This window comes from Maylandia zebra, linkage group LG6 (assembly GCF_041146795.1).
Source record: "Maylandia zebra isolate NMK-2024a linkage group LG6, Mzebra_GT3a, whole genome shotgun sequence".
In the NCBI taxonomy this organism is placed as follows: domain Eukaryota; kingdom Metazoa; phylum Chordata; class Actinopteri; order Cichliformes; family Cichlidae; genus Maylandia; species Maylandia zebra.
This window is the reverse complement of record NC_135172.1, coordinates 20,551,287-20,571,149: the sequence shown is the minus strand read 5'-3', so window position 1 is coordinate 20,571,149 and position 19,863 is coordinate 20,551,287. Positions and strand designations below refer to the sequence as shown.

Below are 19,863 nucleotides of genomic sequence, written 5' to 3'. Positions count from 1 at the left end.
GGTTTTCAGTAACCAAAATTTGGTTTGTACTTCAAATTCTTCCATATACACTGATTTAAAGTTACGCCAAAAAAAAAAAAAAGTTTCTTATTTCAGGAGAATTTATATCATGGTTTTGGTGTGTGGTAACTACACTAAGGTTTATAACTGTATTAATAATAATTAATGCATTAATAATAATAAAAAAACACAAGACCAAAAGTTACATGAAGATCTTTATACATGGTATGAAAAAACTAACAGAGTATAAATGTATTACAGAGTTTTGCTTTGGAAAACAGATAAAGCCACTTGATGTAATGCTTTAATGTCTACAATTACAAATGATCAGCTTTTAATTATATTATGAAAAATTAATAGCACAATTAAATAAGTATAATTTGGAAACTTTAATCAAAACAACTGGGTTACAAAGGTATTGGGAAAAAGTCACAAACTGACAAATGCTGCAGAAGTAAATATTAATAAACAGCTTTGAAAGTTTACTTTGAGGCCAGTATACTTTTTAATTTCTACACTTTTTCACTTTGGAAAATTCACAATTTTATCCTATAATTTGAAAATATTCTGTCTAGTTTGTTTTGGACTCACAATTTTTTATACCCACAAAGATTTTATCCAGACTAAACTTATATAACAGTAAACAAAGGAACCAACAACTAGGTTTTGATATTTTGGGAAACAGCCATACTTGTTCACTTGGTATACTGGTACTTTTATATCTGCACAATAAATACACACACTGGCATCTCCACTAGGTTGCTAGTACTGGGTTGGACCCCTTTTGCCTTCAGAGCTGCTTTAATTCTTTGTTGGGGAGATTTAAAAAGGAGCTGGAAATTTTCCTCACAGACTTTGGTCTATACTGACATGATAGCATCACACAGCTGCTGCATATTTGTCAGCTCACATCAATCTCCCATTCCACCACGTCCCAAATATAGTGTACTGGATTCAGATCTGCTGACTGTAGAGGTCATTCGAGCACAGCGAACTCACTGTCATGTTAAAGAAACCAGTTTGAGATGATTTGAGTTTTGTGATATGGTGTGTTATCCTGCATGAAGCAGCCATCAGAAGATGGGTACACTGCGATCCAAAAGGGACAGGGTGAGCAACACAGGTAGGCTGTGATGTGGTCTTCTGCTGCTGTAGTCCACCTGCTTCAAGGTTTGTCATGTATTTACAGATGCTCTTCTGTACACTTTGATTTTAACAAGTTGGATATTGTTGAATGTCTGACCTCTGCGATCAAGAAGGCATTTTCACCCAGAGACCTGCTGCTCAATAGATATTTTCTATTTTTTCTGACTTTTTTCTGTAAACCCTAGAGATAGTTGTGTGGGGAAAATCCCAGTAGATCAGTAGCTTCAGAAACACTCAGACCAATCCATTTAGTACCAAAAACCATTTCATGTTCAAGTTAAATCACCTTTCCTCTATATTCTGATGCTCTGTTTGAACTTTAGCAGGTCATCTTGTTCATGTCTGCATGCATCAATGCATTGAGTTGCTACCATGTGATTGATTAGGACAACCTTAATCAGTATTTTTATTCATCTTTAGGCATGAAAAAAAGATTTTTGAACTTCATTTTTTAAACGTGTATTTTTCAAATAGTTTTTTACATGACAACATCACCTTTAGAGTGAGCGGCAGGGTATGGAGTGACACATCAGTGTCCAATGTAGTGGTTTATGTGCAAGTGTACCATCAACACTGATATGAATACAAGAAAACAGTGTTTGAATAGCTGTCCACTGTAGTGACCACTATGCGTAAAAGGGTTAATGAGCAGCTGAACACAACACACAATAAGATTTTATGAGCTTTACAGGGAGACTAATGGTAAAAACGTGAACTCTAGAAAAGTTTAGCTAGCTGTTTTCGGCTGCTTTCAGCTTTTTATTTCAGTATTTGCACTTGTACTCTAACTTTCTCGCTTCATTATATGCTAAAGATATGAGGGCAGTGTAAAATAAAACTAAACCCCCAATATATAAATGTAGCTTTAATTGTGCTATTTCTGAGCACAAGATCTATCAGTGCTGGTACATTAAAGTAAAAAACAGATAACGCATTAAGTAAATTTCTTGATGAAGCGAAGCTTCAGATAGGCAATGATGAGAAATATGATCATCATAACAGTCAAAGCTACATGATTCTCCCACAGACCCCAGCAGGTGTAGTCTATGCCCAGGTACTCCAGATACTGCTCTCCTGTGCATCTGAAATGAGGCATGTTCAAACTGGTCAGATATTAGAGCCACAATACAACATGTTGTTAACCAGTAAGACAGAACTGGACCAATTACTCACGTCTGGCCAGCTGTTTTCACAGTGCAGTTGGCTGTCATAGCTGACATGTTGCTGTTTCGGATTACAACCTCTTCGCAGAACCTCAGACCCACAAATTCGTTTATCTTCAAGGCCTGAACAAAGACAGCAGGTGAGGCAGAGCAGTAAATCCTTAGCAGAACAATTTAAATACAATATGGTGCGTTTGGCAGATCATTTGTTCCATTTTAAAACAATAAATGTAATGTAGCTATTCTCTTTTGGGTCTCAACTCCCTTTTCACGTATATGTTGCCATATAAAGTAATTTCCTGTTTCATTTTTAAAGTCTCTTGTCTCTTGCACGCTGTCTTTAGCTGTGCTTGTGGTCAGTTGGTCCCTAGTTTGTTGGCCTTAATCCTCTCCTTTGAGTTTGGCTCCATCTTCAAACATGACAGTTACTATACATGGGGTTTTTAAAGCGCATTATCAGTAGGCTATCCACTTGGTCATGTATGTTTGGTATAACGTGCAACACCCAACAGTTAAAATCAGAGAAGTCTGTTTAAGTCTATGCATTCAGCCATCTAACATCAAGTTTAGAGCCCAGTTCAGGTCCAACCCCAGTTCAATAAAAACACACTTACAGACAATTAAAACTAAAACTGCTAAAACATATATGTGAAGGAGGTTGTCTGTGATGTGTATTTACAGTGGGGCAAAAAAGTATTTAGTCAGCCACCGATTGTGCAAGTTCCCCCACTTAAAATGATGACAGAGGTCAGTAATTTGCACCAGAGGTACACTTCAACTGTGAGAGACAGAATGTGAAAAAAAAATCCATGAATTCACATGGTAGGATTTGTAAAGAATTTATTCGTAAATTAGGGTGGAAAATAAGTATTTGGTCACCTCAAACAAGGAAAATCTCTGGCTCTCACAGACCTGTAACGTCTTCTGTAAGACGCTTTTCTGTCCCCCACTCGTTACATGTATGAATGGCACCTGTTTGAACTCATCATCTGTATAAAAGACACCTGTCCACAGCCTCAAACAGTCAGACTCCAAACTCCGCCATGGCCAAGACCAAAGAGCTTTCGAAGGACACCAGGAAAAGTATTGTAGACCTGCACCAGACTGGGAAGAGTGAATCTACAATAGGCAAGCAGCTTGGTGTGAAAAAATCAACTGTGGGAGCAATCATCAGAAAATGGAAGACATACAAGACCACTGATAATCTCCCTCGATCTGGGGCTCCACGCAAGATCTCATCCCGTGGGGTCAAAATGATCATGAGAACGGTGAGCAAAGATCCCAGAACCACACGGGGGGACCTGGTGAATGACCTGCAGAGAGCTGGGACCAAAGTAACAAAGGTCACCATCAGTAACACACTACAACGGCAGGGAATCACATCCCGCAGTGCCAGACGTGTTCCGCTGCTGAAGCCAGTGCATGTCCAGGCCCGTCTGAAGTTTGCCAGAGAGCACATGGATGATACAGCAGAGGATTGGGAGAATGTCATGTGGTCAGATGAAACCAAAGTAGAACTTTTTGGTATAAACTCAACTCGTCGTGTTTGGAGGAAGAAGAATACTGAGTTGCATCCCAAGAACACCATACCTACTGTGAAGCATGGGGGTGGAAACATCATGCTATGGGGCTGTTTTTCTGCCAAGGGGACAGGACGACTGATCCGTGTTAAGGACAGAATGAATGGGGCCATGTATCGTGAGATTTTGAGCCAAAACCTCCTTCCATCAGTGAGAACTCTGAAGATGAAACGAGGCTGGGTCTTCCAACATGACAATGATCCAAAACACACCGCCCGGGCAACAAAGGAGTGGCTCCGTAAGAAGCATTTGAAAGTCCTGGAGTGGCCTAGCCAGTCTCCAGACCTCAACCCCATAGAAAATCTGTGGCGGGAGTTGAAAGTCCGTGTTGCTCGGCGACAGCCCCAAAACATCACTGCTCTCGAGAAGATCTGCATGGAGGAATGGGCCAAAATACCAGCTACTGCGTGTGCAAACCTGGTAAAGACCTATAGTAAGCGTTTGACCTCTGTTATTGCCAACAAAGGTTATGTTACAAAGTATTGAGTTGTATTTTTGTTATTGACCAAATACTTATTTTCCACCCTGATTTACGAATAAATTCTTTACAAATCCTACCATGTGGATTCATGGATTTTTTTTTCACATTCTGTCTCTCACAGTTGAAGTGTACCTCTGGTGCAAATTACTGACCTCTGTCATCATTTTAGGTGGGGGAACTTGCACAATCGGTGGCTGACTAAATACTTTTTTGCCCCACTGTATTTCATTGAGGTGATAACCTCTGTCTGAATTTTGAATTGTTTCTGCTACTTTCTCTATATATCTGCATCGTCTGCTGTCAAAACCTTTAATGCTGACTTACTGCAAGACCATAACGAGGAATACTAAAGTACTTCAGCCAAGCCAACCAGTCTTTGGTGCTGGGTAGATTCACCAGGAGTCCTGAAAAAATCTAGCAGACACAAAGTCAGTTTAGATGTCTTTTTTCTGGAGGGTAGAGCTGACATAACACGACTTACAAACACATCTAAATGTTTCAAAGTCCAGATGCAGGATGTTAATAGTCTCACGGGAGCTTTTACTATCAGACAGTAAAACGTAGATGAATAACTGTCTATTGTTCATTATAATATACGGATAATATAATATATCTGTGTTGCTTATAGAGACTTAGTCAGATATAGATTCAATAGTCAATGTTTTCTGGAAAATTTTGCTATTGATTAAGAAATCAATCAACAATCATTTAAAATGCACTTACTGGCCACTTCATTAGGCATTGCCGTTCTTATACTTAATTTGTCAACCCCGTAGTAGCAACTTGGTGCATTTAAGCAAGTACACAAGGTCAAGAAGACCTGCTGAAGTTCAAACTGAGCATCAGAATGGGAAAGAAAGGTGATTGAAGTGAATTTTTGCCCACACAGCAATCTCAAAAAATGAGAAAATATCCAGTGAATGGCAGGTCTGGGTGAAAATGCTTTGTTGATGCCAAAAGTAAAAGGAGAATGGTCAGACTGCTCTGAGCAGGCAACAGCAACCAACTCGTGACAGTCCAAGTGTGCAGAAGAGCATCTCTGAATGCACGACACATCAAACCTTGAATAAGACCACACCCCAGCATAGCCGACCATCTCCATCCCTTTATAACCACATCTGATGTTAAAGTGACCAGTGAGTTTATGTCATCAGTGAGTCTTCTGTTTAAAATGTCTCATTTCTTTTTTTTTTAAAAACCCTAAAGTTGCCTAAAACAAAAAACGGAGATGTCATCTTTACTCCTTCTCCCTTCCAACTTATTTATGTGGGTCATGGGGTTGCTGTATCTCTTACCATCATGAAGACAAAGGTGATGGTCATGAGGATGTTGGCAAGAGCCACGACACTCTGGTCAGCTGAGATGGCCATGGTCATGGCTGTGGCTGTGTAAGCCACCAGAGTCACCGTCAGCATGAAGACAAAAAAGGCTTCTGCTGTGGATTTGAGCCCTGGTTGGACACACAGTTTTGTGCGCTTTTACACACTGATGTCATTTATTTAAATTTAAATGCAAAAATTAAAATAGATAAATAGATAAAAGTCTCACCAATCAAAAAATAGACAACACAGCTGAAGATAACAGAGGTGACGGTGCGCAGAGCGATATCAGACAGGATCTTAGAAAGGAAGTAGACAGACACTCTGTAGTAGCCGCTGATGTACTCGTGCCTGTCACGAGAGAAACACATAAAGCAACAGTTCAATCTAGAGTCACACACACACGTATACGGCGTCCTGATGGAGAACTTACACAAAGAGTTTCCTCTCAGTGATGAAGAGCTCGGCAGCAGACACAGTACTGAAACACTGGTTGGTAGTGATGAAGAAGAGGGCGCCCATCCTGGAGCAATCAGAAAAGCAAAAGTCTGGTCACTGGGGGTCATGTGATTGTTGGGTTTTTCTCTGTAGGTATTATTGTAGGGTCTACCTTGGAATAGAAAGCGCTTTGAGGCGACTGTTTTTGTAATTTGGTGCTGTATAAATAAAGTTGGAATTGGAACCTCTCGGACAGCACAACACTTAAAGTGCACGCTATCCGGTTGTTCAGTGATGACGCGACAAATCCTACTTCCGGGTCTAAAGTAGTCTGCGTTTAATATGGCTTTTGTGTTGTTAACATGTTTAATGTTATGTATTTTCTTATATTTGATCTCAAAAAGCTCCTAAAACAGTCAGTGATCACTGTTGACCTCCCTCGGCTTTTATTACTGCTAATCATTTATTTAAGCTCAGTTTTTAAAACCTTAGGATGTAACTACAGCCCAGCCCATGCAGCACTATATGAATGACTAACCTCGTATTGTGGATGGATTATCTCAGTTGTTCTCCTGGCTGAAGTTTGGTCCTTTTACAGCATCCTGCCATGCGATTACATTTATTCCTGACCACCGAGAACACTCACGGTAACTTTTATCGAGTGGAAAAAAAGTTAGCTTGTTTATATTATGCTAACATAGCTGTGTCGCTAGCGGTCACGTAGCACATCATTATATACCAGCTAGCCAAACTTCAGTAACCCTACAAACGTCACTGCTGTTTAGTTTCCTGTCTTCATTTATGCTGGAAGTGATAACAGAGCTGTACATTTTAATTTGTTTCCAAAACCCCGCAGTCAGGACATGCTATATTGTATTTAGATAGAAGCTAGCGAGCTAACTCCCTGCTAACTTCTAACTCCGTTAAATGTCATAAATTCCGTTTTCATGGATGCCTGGATGTTAAACGCAATTGTTACACCTGGTAGAGCAGAACGCTGATCATTTTATTAAAGATGAAAGACTTTAGACAGTTTTTCAACTCTCAGTAATGCCATAGTGGTCGTTTGATATATGGACCTGCAGCGGAGTTTAGGTCCAGACACGGCTAGTGACGTCAGACTGAACAACCGGATACTCAAAAAGAGACTGCACAGATAAGACCTGTATAGGATGCTTGCCAGGAAAAGTCTTAGAAAAAAAACAACATGAGACTCCAACCTGTCAATCAACACAGAAGCAAAGACACAGCTTTGTGCAAAAGTCTTGAGCCACTCCTCATTTCCTTATATTTTGCCTTCAAAGAGCCAGAGTTTCTTGAGCAATAGTTCTCCAGATCTTCTGAAGGTCTTTCAGAAAGCCTGGGGAACTATTGGAGCCCAGACTTCGTCATTATAATGTTGACAGAGAACAGAACAAAAGCCAGCCAACATCCAAAGACCTTTGAATGTCCGTCAAGAAGCCCGGAAAACTATCCCCAAAGATAACTTAAAGAAATGGTAAGAAAGCTTGCCTAAAGGAGTTCAGGCTGTGTAGAAGAATAATGGTAGTCAGACCAAATATTGACTTTTCAGTATGGGGAATTGTACAGACTCTGTACAGGAATATACTGTATGGAGTTTGCACAAATCACTGTACTTATTTCACATTTTCTTAGCAAAACATAAAGAAGTGAGTGGCGGCTCAAGAATTTCAGCACAGTACTGAACTGTTAAGAAAACAGTCATGTTCAGAGCAGAATAAAGACTAAAGATCTTACATACTGTAACGTGACCTTTGAAAACTTGAAAATGTTTGCAGTAGTTTGTCACCGATGTCCTGAGCACAGACTCCCAATCTGAGCAATATTTCACACGACTCCTCACAAATTTCTTTTGCGTTTGTTTCTAGGTTTTTTCCCTCATTGCTGATTTTCCTACGCTGACTGTTGATGCTGATTGTTGTTGCCCCAATATTAGCCCCTACACCAAGCAAAGATGAAGGAGGGGTGAGAAACTTGAGACATTTAAGCCACGTACGGGCTGTCTGCCATTCTGCATGTGCACTGACCTTGAATATAATCACATTAGGTCCCTGTACACTACTGAACGGAAAAAGGGAGACCACTGAGGTCTCTGATGGGCTTCGCTGGACTTGCGAGTACCAGGTTGTGCCCAATAAAAAACGGTAAGAAGATTAACCGAGCGGGAATTACCTTTCACACTTTTTCACCAGAAGCGGTCACTGACCTGAACATTTATGGGGAAACATGTTGCCTTTAGCGTGTAAACGCATAGTATTAAAAAATAAAAACAAAACAACCTAAAACGAAACAATAAAAGAAGTCCAGTTTAAAACAATGGCTTACTAATAAAAATAAATGCTACTAAAGCTACTAAATGAAACATTTGCCCATCGATATAGATTTTTTGTAGTTGCAGCGCATTAAAAAAGAGTTTTGGGGTTTACATATTGTGGAAAACATCATCTATAAAATATGTAGAGTCCAAACAATTAATAAATTGCTTATTAGTAATTTTCCTCACGAATGCTGCTGGATTCGCTCAGTTTGCTGACATGAGGCACACACAAGAAATCTGGAAAGAGGGAAGCAAAGACACACTGTGTCTTCAAGTGAAGTACCATGCTAAAGAAAGACACTCTACAAACTGGCAACCCAAATGTTATTTTACAGGCTTAAGCGATCAACGAAGCATTACTAAACCAAGCCATGAATATAGCTTAAACATTTTAGCGTCAAATCTTAGGTTGACATTTTTCATGTTAGCTGACTGGTTTGTAGTCTTAAATGAACCTTTTACAAGTGTATTAAACCCATATCTGAACCACATCGCTGCGTCTCACACCCCGACTATGGAGGCGAAGGACTTTCTCGAGCATTTTTTAAGCTGCATTGTTCACTCACACGTGCCAACATTTCCTCTAAATCAGATGGTTTACTGCGATAACTGCAAGACCCGATGGGGAAGTAACAGTCATACTGCAGTAACAGGCCGAGGGCTGTGTTAATGTGACAGTTAATAAAAACATCGATTTTATAAGAGTATGTTGAGGTATTTATTGGCCTGCAGACGATGAGAGACAAAAGGAATTTTGCTGTGTGAGCTTTACATTATTACATGCATTTCATGGAGTGCCATATGTATTAAACCAGCTAAATTACACCGATGTAATAAGTATTATAAGTGAGAGCGATTAGCTGATTAGCTGCTGTGGCATTTAGACAATAGGAATGCTTTAAATAAACAAATAACACACAACATTAAAATGATCAAAGTACAAATTATTTAGCCATGAAGATGTTTTGTTTTTTTTTGGAGATGACAGCAGGACAGTCACATTACATACTCAGAACATTTTGTAAAATATTATTATGTGACTCCAGCTCACTGTTGAGAGCAGTTCTCTCACCTGTTCTGAATACCACTCTGATCATCTTTGACCCCAAAGAAAATGGCTCCCACGATGAGAGCGAGGAAAACGTTGACTCCCAGCTGCGTAAGAGATTTAGACAACGTGATGACTTCTGTGCCTACAACATACACATTCAATATGTTGTTATATAAAAAACCTTAAAACCTCCTGAAGTCCAGTTTAATCCAAACTTGAATTTAGTTTATGGAAAAACTAAATTAAACTTTTGGGGGTAAAAAACAAAACAAAAACATGGGTACAAAGGACTGAAGTGAGCAGAAAATGCTAAGGTTATGTCCTCCTGAACTGATCCTGGGGTGAGATGACTGAATGGAGGGGGAAAAAGGTGAAAGCAAGACATGTTTTAAGCTGAAACTATTTACAGGTTATGACAGGACTAAGCGGTTCCCAGGGTGAAGGGATAAGCCAGTAAGGTTGAGCCTTTTTCACCTCATTCCCCTCAGTCCCTCATGTGGAAGCTGGGCAGCGGCGGGATAGGTCATGATGCCATCATGTGATGACTCCCACACCGGGGCCAAGGGGCTTTGGCTAGATATGATATCAGTTCAGGTTCAGGCCCAAAGAGGCAGGAGTGGGGTCACAACAGTCACCAAAGCTGATTACAGCACCCACGCCACCAAGGAACCTTCTCGAAGGATTATTTTTGACTTATTTAGGACCAATTAGCTGTTAATAATTCTTAAAGTGAGGAGACTTCTGACAGCATTTTGCCGCCATGGGGCGACTAATGGGGGCATAAAGGTGACCCCTCTAACACACTGCGTATCCTGCTCACGATGATGGGGCCAATACAATGTACACTGTTAAAAAAAAACATTAAAAAACGGTAATATTCTGGCAGCTGGGGCGCCAAAATACTACCGTAAAATAACAAAAAATAACTTCCTCATAAAAATACGGTTATTTCCAGTAATGACAATACAGTTTGTTGCGCTAATTTTACATGGGATCTTGCCTTTTCAAGTGATCTTAAACATTAAATTAGGAACATGTTAATGTGATTAAACAATGAAATTATCTATAAATAGGAAAAAAAAACAAATCCTAAAAAACGGTAATATTCCGGCAATCATGAATATTATGTTGTATTACATTACAGTGATTTAACGTTAATTTACATTCGAAATGTGAATTCACAGTCTATTTACGTAACGTTAATGATATTCTAGAAGAACAGAACAAAACTGTAAAATGCACAGTAAAATACTTTCATATTAGGATTTTTTCCTACAGTGCAGCCATACCCGCGACCTTGTAGTTGTTAGTTCACATTCATTGGCCGATGCTTAGCGTCATGTTATTATGTGTCCCAACATCCAATGGCATGTCACATTGTTTTCATGGCCACACCCTCACCCAGGTGCAGAGGCCTATTTCTGTTCAGGAATGTTGTGAATACTTTGAGATTTATATTAATTGCAATTCCTACCTCTACATTTATTTTTTAAAATATATAATTAGCACAGCGTGGCCGGGCAATGTTTTATATGTTTTTTTTGTTTGTTTTTATTTCTATTAATTATATTTTCACTTGTTACCTCTGAATTATTGAATCAGACCTAGATGACATGAAATTTTCAGCAAAATTATAATTCAAATACTCCTTTAATTATTGATTATTCTCATTAATTTTCTATCATTTTATATATTTTTCCATAGTATTACATTTGAATTTAACAGATCATTCTCTCACATAACAGACAAATATTTGTGAAATTATGATACATTTCTGAATGTATTTTTACAATCTAAATATACATATGTACAAAAAATATATATTTAAAAAACAAGTAAATTGTGTTTTACTATATTTACAGTGATGTTATGTTATTTTACCTTTGACATGTAAAATCACAGTCTACCTATGTAAATTTCATGATATTCTAGAAAGACAGTACAAAACTGTAAAATATACAGTAAGATACTTTGACATTACTATTTTTTGGAACAGTGTATGCTTTTATTTTTAAACATACTTAAGTTTAAACCTGTCACTAATTAACTATTTAAAGTTACCCATATAGCTACAAAAAAGTTGGTAAAAGTCTTCACCAGCTAATGAGCTTTATGTTCAGCTGACAGACACGAGAGTGGCACTGACCGACGTCTGAAAGTCGAACGCGTGCCCTAAAAGACGATGGTGTACGTGCTTACCTGGGCCACAGATGTTTGGGGGTTCAACATGAGGTTCTGAAATGTTCTGTGAAGGACCCATCGTAGCTGGTGAAAGAACGAGCTGTTGTAGGTGATGGTGCGGGACTTTGGGAGGGACCCACAGCGCTTATCTTTAACAATGCGTTCCAGTTCGGCTCGTGTGTTGCTGGAGTAACCGCTGTTCTTGTACTCATCCACCAGGCGCTCCTCGATGCTCTGCCTGGAGCTACTGAGCTCCTTGAAGTCCAAATCTGTTCACAAATACAAAAAAACCCACTCAGTTATATTTTATGTTCATAGCACCAATTCACTCTGGCACTTTATATACAGATTTGACTCTAGAATAGAGTTAATGGTCGACTATGTACACCCCACGATTCAACAGCTTGTAGAACCCCCTTTAGCAGCCACTACTTCAGCTGTTTTCTACATGACTTTATCAAAATCTCCCATGGATGTGAAGGAATCCCTGATTTTTTCTGCTTACGTTTTCACGTGACATTTTTTCACTTGCAGAAAATGTTAACAAAAATTAAGGCGTTATGAGGTCCAGTAAAAACCATCTGTGTTCCTGTTTTACTCTGTCAACTCTAATTTGTGCGTTTGACATGTTGTTCTAATCACTATAAATGTCAAATTTAAAACACTTTAAATAACTTGTTAATAAAAAGTTCCAGGTAAAAATACTGTATCTTCTTTATTGTATCGTGCCTTTTTGTGGATGTTGCAAAATCAAAGAAAAATGCAAAGAAATGGGCACATTTGCACAGGATATGTTTGTTTGTTGTTATTCTATTAAACCAGGAGATGTGATACAAACTTGACTGAATATTCATAGTTGGTTAATTATGCCGCTACCTTCAGAGCCGTGCACTTTGGTCATTGCTGTGGCGGTGAAGTCTCCGTTAATCACATCCAAAAAGAAGTCAGCTGGGTTGTTGTGGGCCTCGCAGGCATAGCCTTGAACACAAATCACAATGTTGCAGCTCAATATCAAAGCAAATCCTATACATATAGTGACCCTGCAGCTTTTTTAGAAGCTGCACATCCATCTACATTTATTTACTTCATAAATTTAAGAAAACTGTAAAGAAGTGTCTTGTGATGTTACTGTTTAGTCAGTGTAATCACCGATGTTGGCAAAGTAGTCCAAAGCGTTTGGTGCTGGTCCGTGGTACACCATTTTACCACTGACCAACAGTGTGAGAGTGTCAAACAGTCTGTAGATGGAGTAGCGAGGTTGGTGGATGGACATAATTATGGTTCTACCATGACTCGCCATTCTGAAAAGACACATAACACAGTAAAAAATCAATAGGCACCACAATAAATTGATCTAAATAAAGTAGAAGCAAACAGCAGCAGTTTTCCTGCTGTAATTCTTCTATGTAAAGTGATAAGCTTCTGTTTAAAGTTAACCAAACTCCAGAATTTAGCTTGAAACACTTTTAAAAATTCTTTAAAGGCCAGAAGCTCAAGATTTTACTTTACTTTAAAGAAATCTGAGAAATTAGAGAGAGTCCGGGCTTTCTCACCTTTTCAGCAGGAGCAGGACAGAGTTAGCAGTGCTTGCGTCTAGCCCGGTGGTTGGTTCATCCAGAAATAGGACAGCAGGATCGATGATCAGCTCCATGCCGATGTTTGTCCTCTTTCTCTCTCCTCCTGAGATTCCTCGGGTCATCTGCGTGCCCACCTGAGGAACAAAAAAACCACCAACAAAACACAACGGGAATCGCTGAAAACGAGCTTCATCTGCCGGGGCAGGCTGCTTGTTAGAGGACAGGTGAGTGACAGGCTGTGATTATCTGCAGCACCTTGGAGTCAGCCACTTCGGTGAGACCCAGTTCTTTAATGAGGTGATTGACTCGAGCCTCCTTCTCGACCTGAGGCACGGAGACGTGCAGTCGCAGAGCGGCAGAAAAACGCAGATTCTCCCTCACGGTCAGGGTGCCCATGACCACATCTTCCTAGCAGGGAGACCAAAGCTTGATCAAAGGTCACAAACTGAAAAGCTATTTTGTAGTTATCATTTCCACAAATCCTTAAGGGAAACAACCAGAAACAAGACGGAGTTCACTGCCTCACTGCAAGAAGGAGTGAACCTCGGCAGGGTTTGCAGGTTTTTCTGGGAGGTCTAAGCCTGCCTGCCTGTCTTCTCTAAGGACACTTGCACAAAATATTTCTCATCTCAAGAGTTTCTTCTTAAAAGAGGTCTAACACAAACACAAACAATCTCAGCACTATGTTTAATGTTTAAAGGCCAACCTCTGTGTGTTAAGTTGGTTTTACAGCCTACAACATTTGCTTTGCTCTCAGACGCAGCGTCTAAGAGAAAGTCAAAGCTCTCAGCTTTTTCTGCATGAAAGCTTAAAGAAACCAGTCGAGGCCGGCCAATACGTCACTGAAAAAGACCCCAAAACAAAAAATAAGTAGTGAAAAGCCAGTTTACACGTTGCTTAACTTAACACCTAAATAGAGCTGCATTAAGTACGTAGAAAATAAACCAGAGAATGACTCCGACTTACAGTGCTTAACAAGTTTATTAGACCAAAACACAATTTAAGTTTTATCCCACAGCTGTTCTAAATTAAAAGCACTGCTAATTATCAAAAGCAATTCTTATGTTTCTGTAATGATTAACCCACCAGCATCCATACACTGTTTAATTGAAAGGATTTATTTTAATGTTAACATATATTTATCTGTCCTATCCACAATTTTTCCAATTTAACATTTTACAAAAAAGCTGATTTTTTTATTTTTATTTTTTAGAATTACAGGTTTTTTTTTACTAGTGCTCCTAAACAGAAAAAAATTTTTTTCGCGATTGACGCTCAATTAATTCCTGACTTCTCAGAGACGACTAGAGTGCCGGCTCAAATTTGGGTATAAAAATGTAAATTCAGCTGTTATTTACCTGATAAATAGTAACATAATGTGTAGTTTTGAACAAATTTTTGATAGATTTCTAAAATATTTGTGGCAGGTGGTATCAAGCATTTGTTAAGCACTGTACATTTATCAAATAAATATATTTCAAAACATAATATCACTATATCCATATCAGTGCATCTGAGTGGATATAAAATGGTTAATATGAGCTATTTAAAGAAATACAAATTTACCTGGACGACATAGCCAGAGAGGCACTTAAAGTTTGGAGGCTGTGGGGCTCCATCAATGAGAACTTCACCCGAGAGACCTGCGGGATCCTTCCTCGCAGCCAGAATATCCAAGAATCTCAAAGAAAAAGAGCAAAGAAAAATTCTACAGATATCCAAAACAAAAATTAAGGTAATTATTTCAAGATTATATACAATTACGTCCATAGGTATTCAGACAATGTCATTTGAATTCAACGGGCCTAAAAATATCACATTAACTGTTTAGGAATTGCAGGCCTTTTATGCATAAATACCCCATTTTTAAAGGTTCAAAAATAATTAACAAGACGTTTCGTGGCTAGGTGAGGCTCTTTCCCTCATAATTTCAACTGACAAATGAAGCAGACGTAATATCTGAAGTCAGCTCAAAGTATTATGAGCTGACAGAAGGTTTAATAAACAGTCCAGTTTAACTCTCTCAAGGCAGGCGTTGCAGATTTGCAACAGTTAAAAGCTAACAACCTGATTACCCCACATACATATTTTATGAGGTTTTTTTTTACTCAGAAGTACCACTGCAGGTATTCTTTTGTGCATTAGCAACAAAAACTTAATTTGAGCCTGAGAGGGTTAAAAAAATCATGGTTCAAGCTTTACAGGGTTAAGAGCGGCCAAATGAAACACTTGGTTGGTTCCTAAAAACAATGAATCCACTGCCCAGTATTACGACGACTAAAGTGCTGAATTAGTTCTATGGGTCACCGCATCTAACCAAGTGAAGAGCACTATGATCAAGAGACGCTTTCATGAATACAGAGCGTTTACTACAAGGTGCAAACCTCTGGTTACACATCTACAAGAGCTCGCACAGTTCAGGAAAAAAAACCTTGGAAAAATGAAACCAAGATGAACGCGTACCAGTATGAACAGAAGAGAAAACAATGGTGAAGGAGAGAAAATGCTCATGATCCAAAGCACAACCCACCCTCTGTCAAACATGTCAGATGGCTGTTCACAGCAAATGCGATACTTACTTGTACTGCTTGTATTACTGTTTGTTCAATCACATATTGATTAATTGATTTATACTGTAATAAGATAATAATACAATGATTTATAGACCTAACTGTATTTTTGAAAACTGAAGTAGTACTCACGAAGATTTTCCACTTCCAGTAGGTCCAAGAATAGCATTCAGACCAGGTCTCATAATCCCACTGCGAGACAGTGACACAGGCAAAAAGAGTGTAATGATTTAATAATGAAAAAAGAAACTCAAATACTGGGACACATATTTGCTTATGTTTCCAATTATAAATGTTTTTTCTTAGATTTTTACTGTATCAGTTTTATGCCACAGACACAAAGCATGTGAATCAAAGTAGTTAATATGGTCCTTAGACACATGCTGAAATGAACTACTTTTATTAAATGAATCATCCCTCCCAATCCCATTTAAAGTAATATTCATGAATGGATTTTACAGCAAATACAGATATCATATCATTTTTTTTTAAAAAGTAACAATTTAAAGAACTTCAGAGACTTCAGAAAGCACGGAGTGAGTCAGTGATTTAAAACAGAGTTGAAGACTGAATTAAGGTCTGGCGGTGGATCACGTGACGCTGTTTAATTCGTTTCCCTGGCAGACTGCTCTTTAGTGCATTTGAGAGATTATATGCAAGAAACCATGCTTAATATCATATAATTAACACTGTGGAAGGAAAAAGGTTCCCCCCCCAAAAAACTTGTGTGAAATGATTCATTCTTCCATGGGAAACGTCAGCTGTATTTAATACCATCAGAAAGGAACTGCAAGGGTCTATTCACTATTGTCCCACTTTGTACTGGACTGACATGGAAAACAAAAGAAAAAAAGCAAGACGACACCCCCCAAAATTAAAAGAAATCTAAAACAGTCAGTGCAATAAAATTCAAAAGGATTCATTTGGCATTTTTTCTGAAATTCAACAAAGTAAAAATCATAAGATTTCTACTGTTTAATGGGGTTCTGTGCATGTTCAGCTAGCTTAAGCAGAGGGGAAATAATTTAAAAAAAACAGGTATTAAATGTTTTACAGGTTTTCTGCTGCACTTATCAAGTGAGCAAATCATAGCTCTGCAGGTTAATATCTGTAAATTCATGTGCGCGTAGTGTGTGAGTGATGAGAAAACGGAGGAAAGCGAGGGAGAAGGTGACAGAGCGGAGAAAGACAAAGAGACTGACTTGAGGTCCACCAGTATTTCCTTGGAGAGGATCTTTCTTTTGCAGAGGAAGCCGCTCTGCTGCTGCACTTTGTACTGGATGTTGTGGAAGCTCACGGTGGAACCGCACCGCTGTTTCGTCCCGTCCACGCCCGTGCCGACCTTTGACACGGCCATCCCGTTAGTACCGATGTCTTCTATCATTGCAATGTTGATGTGACTGGTTTTCTCCATCATCCTCTGCTGCAACCAAAAACACAGAATTTTATACATGAAAGAGAAACGCTGTTACTTTACTAAAGGCACAGACTGATCAGTATGGTGATAAGGATCGCTTTGAAGTGGTGTTAAGGTTTCCACCTCTTGAATACCTGCTGGATGCAAATCACTTTTTGAAGCAATAATCCTAAAATCAGCATAGTTATCAGCTGTTTTAACCATCCTGAGAGTCTCACTTAAATAATAAACACCTGCAAAAGTGGTAAACAACAAGATAGTAACTAAATGTTCATTGCCAAAGGAGGCATTAGCTCTAAATTTTATAAAGCAAAAAAGATCAACATGTGGACACACATTTCTTCTAATCTACTCTAATCTAATTTAATTTTGAAGTTGTAAGTTTAAATGCAGGCTAAGGCTGGTATTCTACGGCTTCGAAGGGATAAACTGATAAGGATAAATAAATACAACAAATAAAAATCCTGGAATTTAAGGAACAGTGGACTTTTCACTGCATTACTCGGGGATGACATGCTGGACAACACTGTAAGCTTAATATTTCTAAACACATTTATGAGGGTGCTCGACTCAAAGGACATGTCCACTGTTTATTTTAACTTGTATTAATTTAGAGAACTAAAGATGTACTGAAACGTATTGATGTGCTTTACTATTATTATTATTATTGGGAACAAAGTACAGTTTTTAAATCCACACGTTGTTTCTGTGGCACGCGCTGCTCTTTATAGCAGTGTTTTGTGTTTGAGCTCACGTGTTAAAGAAAGAAAAAAAAACACAGCAGGTATATGAGTGGACAAGAATATTATAGCTATGTAAAACACGTGACCTCGGTGATTTACACTCCATGGGTCAAACCTGCCTGAGATAAAATTAAGGGAGTATTTCTTCTTGCGCCAATGCTAAATCAAGGCAGCAGCTGCACGTGATTTCTTGCAGACGTTAATAAATAAAATATGATTGAGGAGCTGCTGAAATCAACAGAGTGAGGAGAGAAAATATTTGTAGCTGGGACTTACCGGGCGGTGAGGATGTGAGAGGGCTGCTGCTGCAGACTGATGGCCAGCGGCAGCTCACACAAGGGTCAACCCCACTCAGGCTGGGGGAGGGAGCTGAGGCCCATCACATTTTTCACAGCTGCTCATTTTTCTTTTTTTCCGTTTTATTCATACAAAAGTTAGCCAGATAACTTCATTATAGCATTTTCTATAGTTATGCCACTTATAATAAATCAGCTTATCCCCCTTTTCCACCAGAGTTACTGGTTTCTTCCAGGAGTTGGAATATAATGAAATCTGCATCTGGCAATCTGTTGTTTAGCTACCCACTACTGTATGGGGTTACACATGAGTGCTGAGGGTCAGAACTTAATAGATTGTAGCTGAAGTAGTTAGTAGAGCATCTATCCCCTTTTAAAATGTCTAGAAATGCAGTTTAATAGTTCTGGACACTTAATTCAAGGGGTGACTGACAGATACACAGCTTACAGATTTTTAGGGGGTGGGAATTTAAATGTTAATGTATCATTGCATTGAAGTTTGCATACCTGGCTCATCTTACACAAACTTGTATCGTCAGTCAAATTAATTAAATATGTGTGGCTAACTTTAGTTTGTCACAAGAGAGAATATCTACCTGTGGCATCCTGGTAAAGTAGATGTACTGCAGTAACTTTGTGTTTGTGATACTAAAGCCCAGAGTGTGACTGTGAATGCTGGATTTCAATGCCTGCGTGTAAAAGAAAATTTATATCTGTGTCTTCATGCAACTCTTGACTAAACAGGATCAGGTTTCACAGGAGAGCATAATGGATTTATTGCACAAGATATAGTCTCTGTTAGGTTGCCAACAATCCTGTGAAGACTGTAGAGAACTATGATCCTAATTTTAGCAGCATTAGATTGCAACGGTGTGATGCTGCGTCCAGAGTTTGAAAGAGTCTGCATGTGTGCATTAGTGTGCCTATCAATTTTCAACATAAGTGCGTTAGGAAAGCGGTCTTATGTAACTTCTTTGGTGTCACGGAGTAACTCTACTCTGTGGAAGCTTCCACCTAAAGACGTCTACTGCATTCATGTTCAGAAGGCAGGGATGGAAAACGACTCTGGAACCCACGACAAGGAAAGATGTGAAGCAATGGCTGACACCTGCAATCCCACTCAGTGCTTCTTGCCGTGGATTCTGTGGTGGATCCATTGGATCAGTGTCAGAACAAACATTAACTTTGAGTTCTGTCTCCCCTTGGTGGCCTTGGGAGAAATCTCACAGTGGCTCAGAATATTCTCTCAGAGTATCTCCATGCTGTGGTCATGTATCCTTGTGGCACATGGCACTTTTCACATAGATCTGAGATGGCTGCTTTCTGACTTACTTTTAAAGTCTTAAACAATATGTCATTCATCTATTTAGTCAAGCCGCTCAACCTATATAACTCCAAAACATGTAGCCAGATGCTCTCAGTGCAACCGAAGTCTCGATTCAGTCTCAGCTGCAGACCCTAGACTAATGCAATAACCTGCCACTTGATATTTGTACTGTAGTTTATGCAGTCTTTTAAATCCAGCCTTTTAATTGAAGTTCAAAGTCAAATTCAAGTCCCATC

At 39.0% G+C, this 19,863-nt stretch overlaps 1 protein-coding gene and 1 long non-coding RNA gene across 5 annotated transcripts; one reads left to right on the top strand and one right to left on the bottom strand.

Moving 5' to 3' along the window:
• Positions 1–232: 232 nt before the first annotated feature.
• abcg2d (ATP binding cassette subfamily G member 2 (JR blood group)) lies at positions 233–18,480 on the bottom strand. Of its 3 annotated transcripts, none has more exons than XM_012918680.4 (16): positions 18,281–18,480; positions 17,047–17,267; positions 15,977–16,036; positions 14,841–14,955; positions 13,530–13,682; positions 13,251–13,408; positions 12,847–12,998; positions 12,574–12,675; positions 11,716–11,966; positions 9,538–9,620; positions 6,123–6,212; positions 5,919–6,040; positions 5,666–5,820; positions 4,695–4,784; positions 2,320–2,432; positions 234–2,228 (listed from the first exon to the last, which is right to left on the bottom strand). In XM_012918680.4, the coding sequence occupies exons 2-16, from the start codon at positions 17,259–17,261 to the stop codon at positions 2,081–2,083; spliced, it is 2,007 nt and encodes a 668-aa protein (XP_012774134.2). In that variant the 5' UTR covers positions 17,262–17,267; positions 18,281–18,480; the 3' UTR covers positions 234–2,080. The 3 variants fall into 3 exon arrangements, with proteins under 3 accessions (XP_076740955.1, XP_012774134.2, XP_076740956.1); XM_076884841.1 differs by having other exon boundaries at positions 17,047–17,264; XM_076884840.1 differs by lacking the exon at positions 18,281–18,480 and having other exon boundaries at positions 233–2,228; positions 17,047–17,305.
• Positions 6,331–11,756, top strand: LOC143418992 (uncharacterized). Of its 2 annotated transcripts, XR_013098943.1 has the most exons (4): positions 6,331–6,774; positions 8,017–8,113; positions 8,196–8,292; positions 11,637–11,756. It is a non-coding gene; the product is annotated as an uncharacterized LOC143418992 (long non-coding RNA). The 2 variants fall into 2 exon arrangements; XR_013098942.1 differs by lacking the exon at positions 11,637–11,756 and having other exon boundaries at positions 8,196–11,306.
• Positions 18,481–19,863: the final 1,383 nt, after the last annotated feature.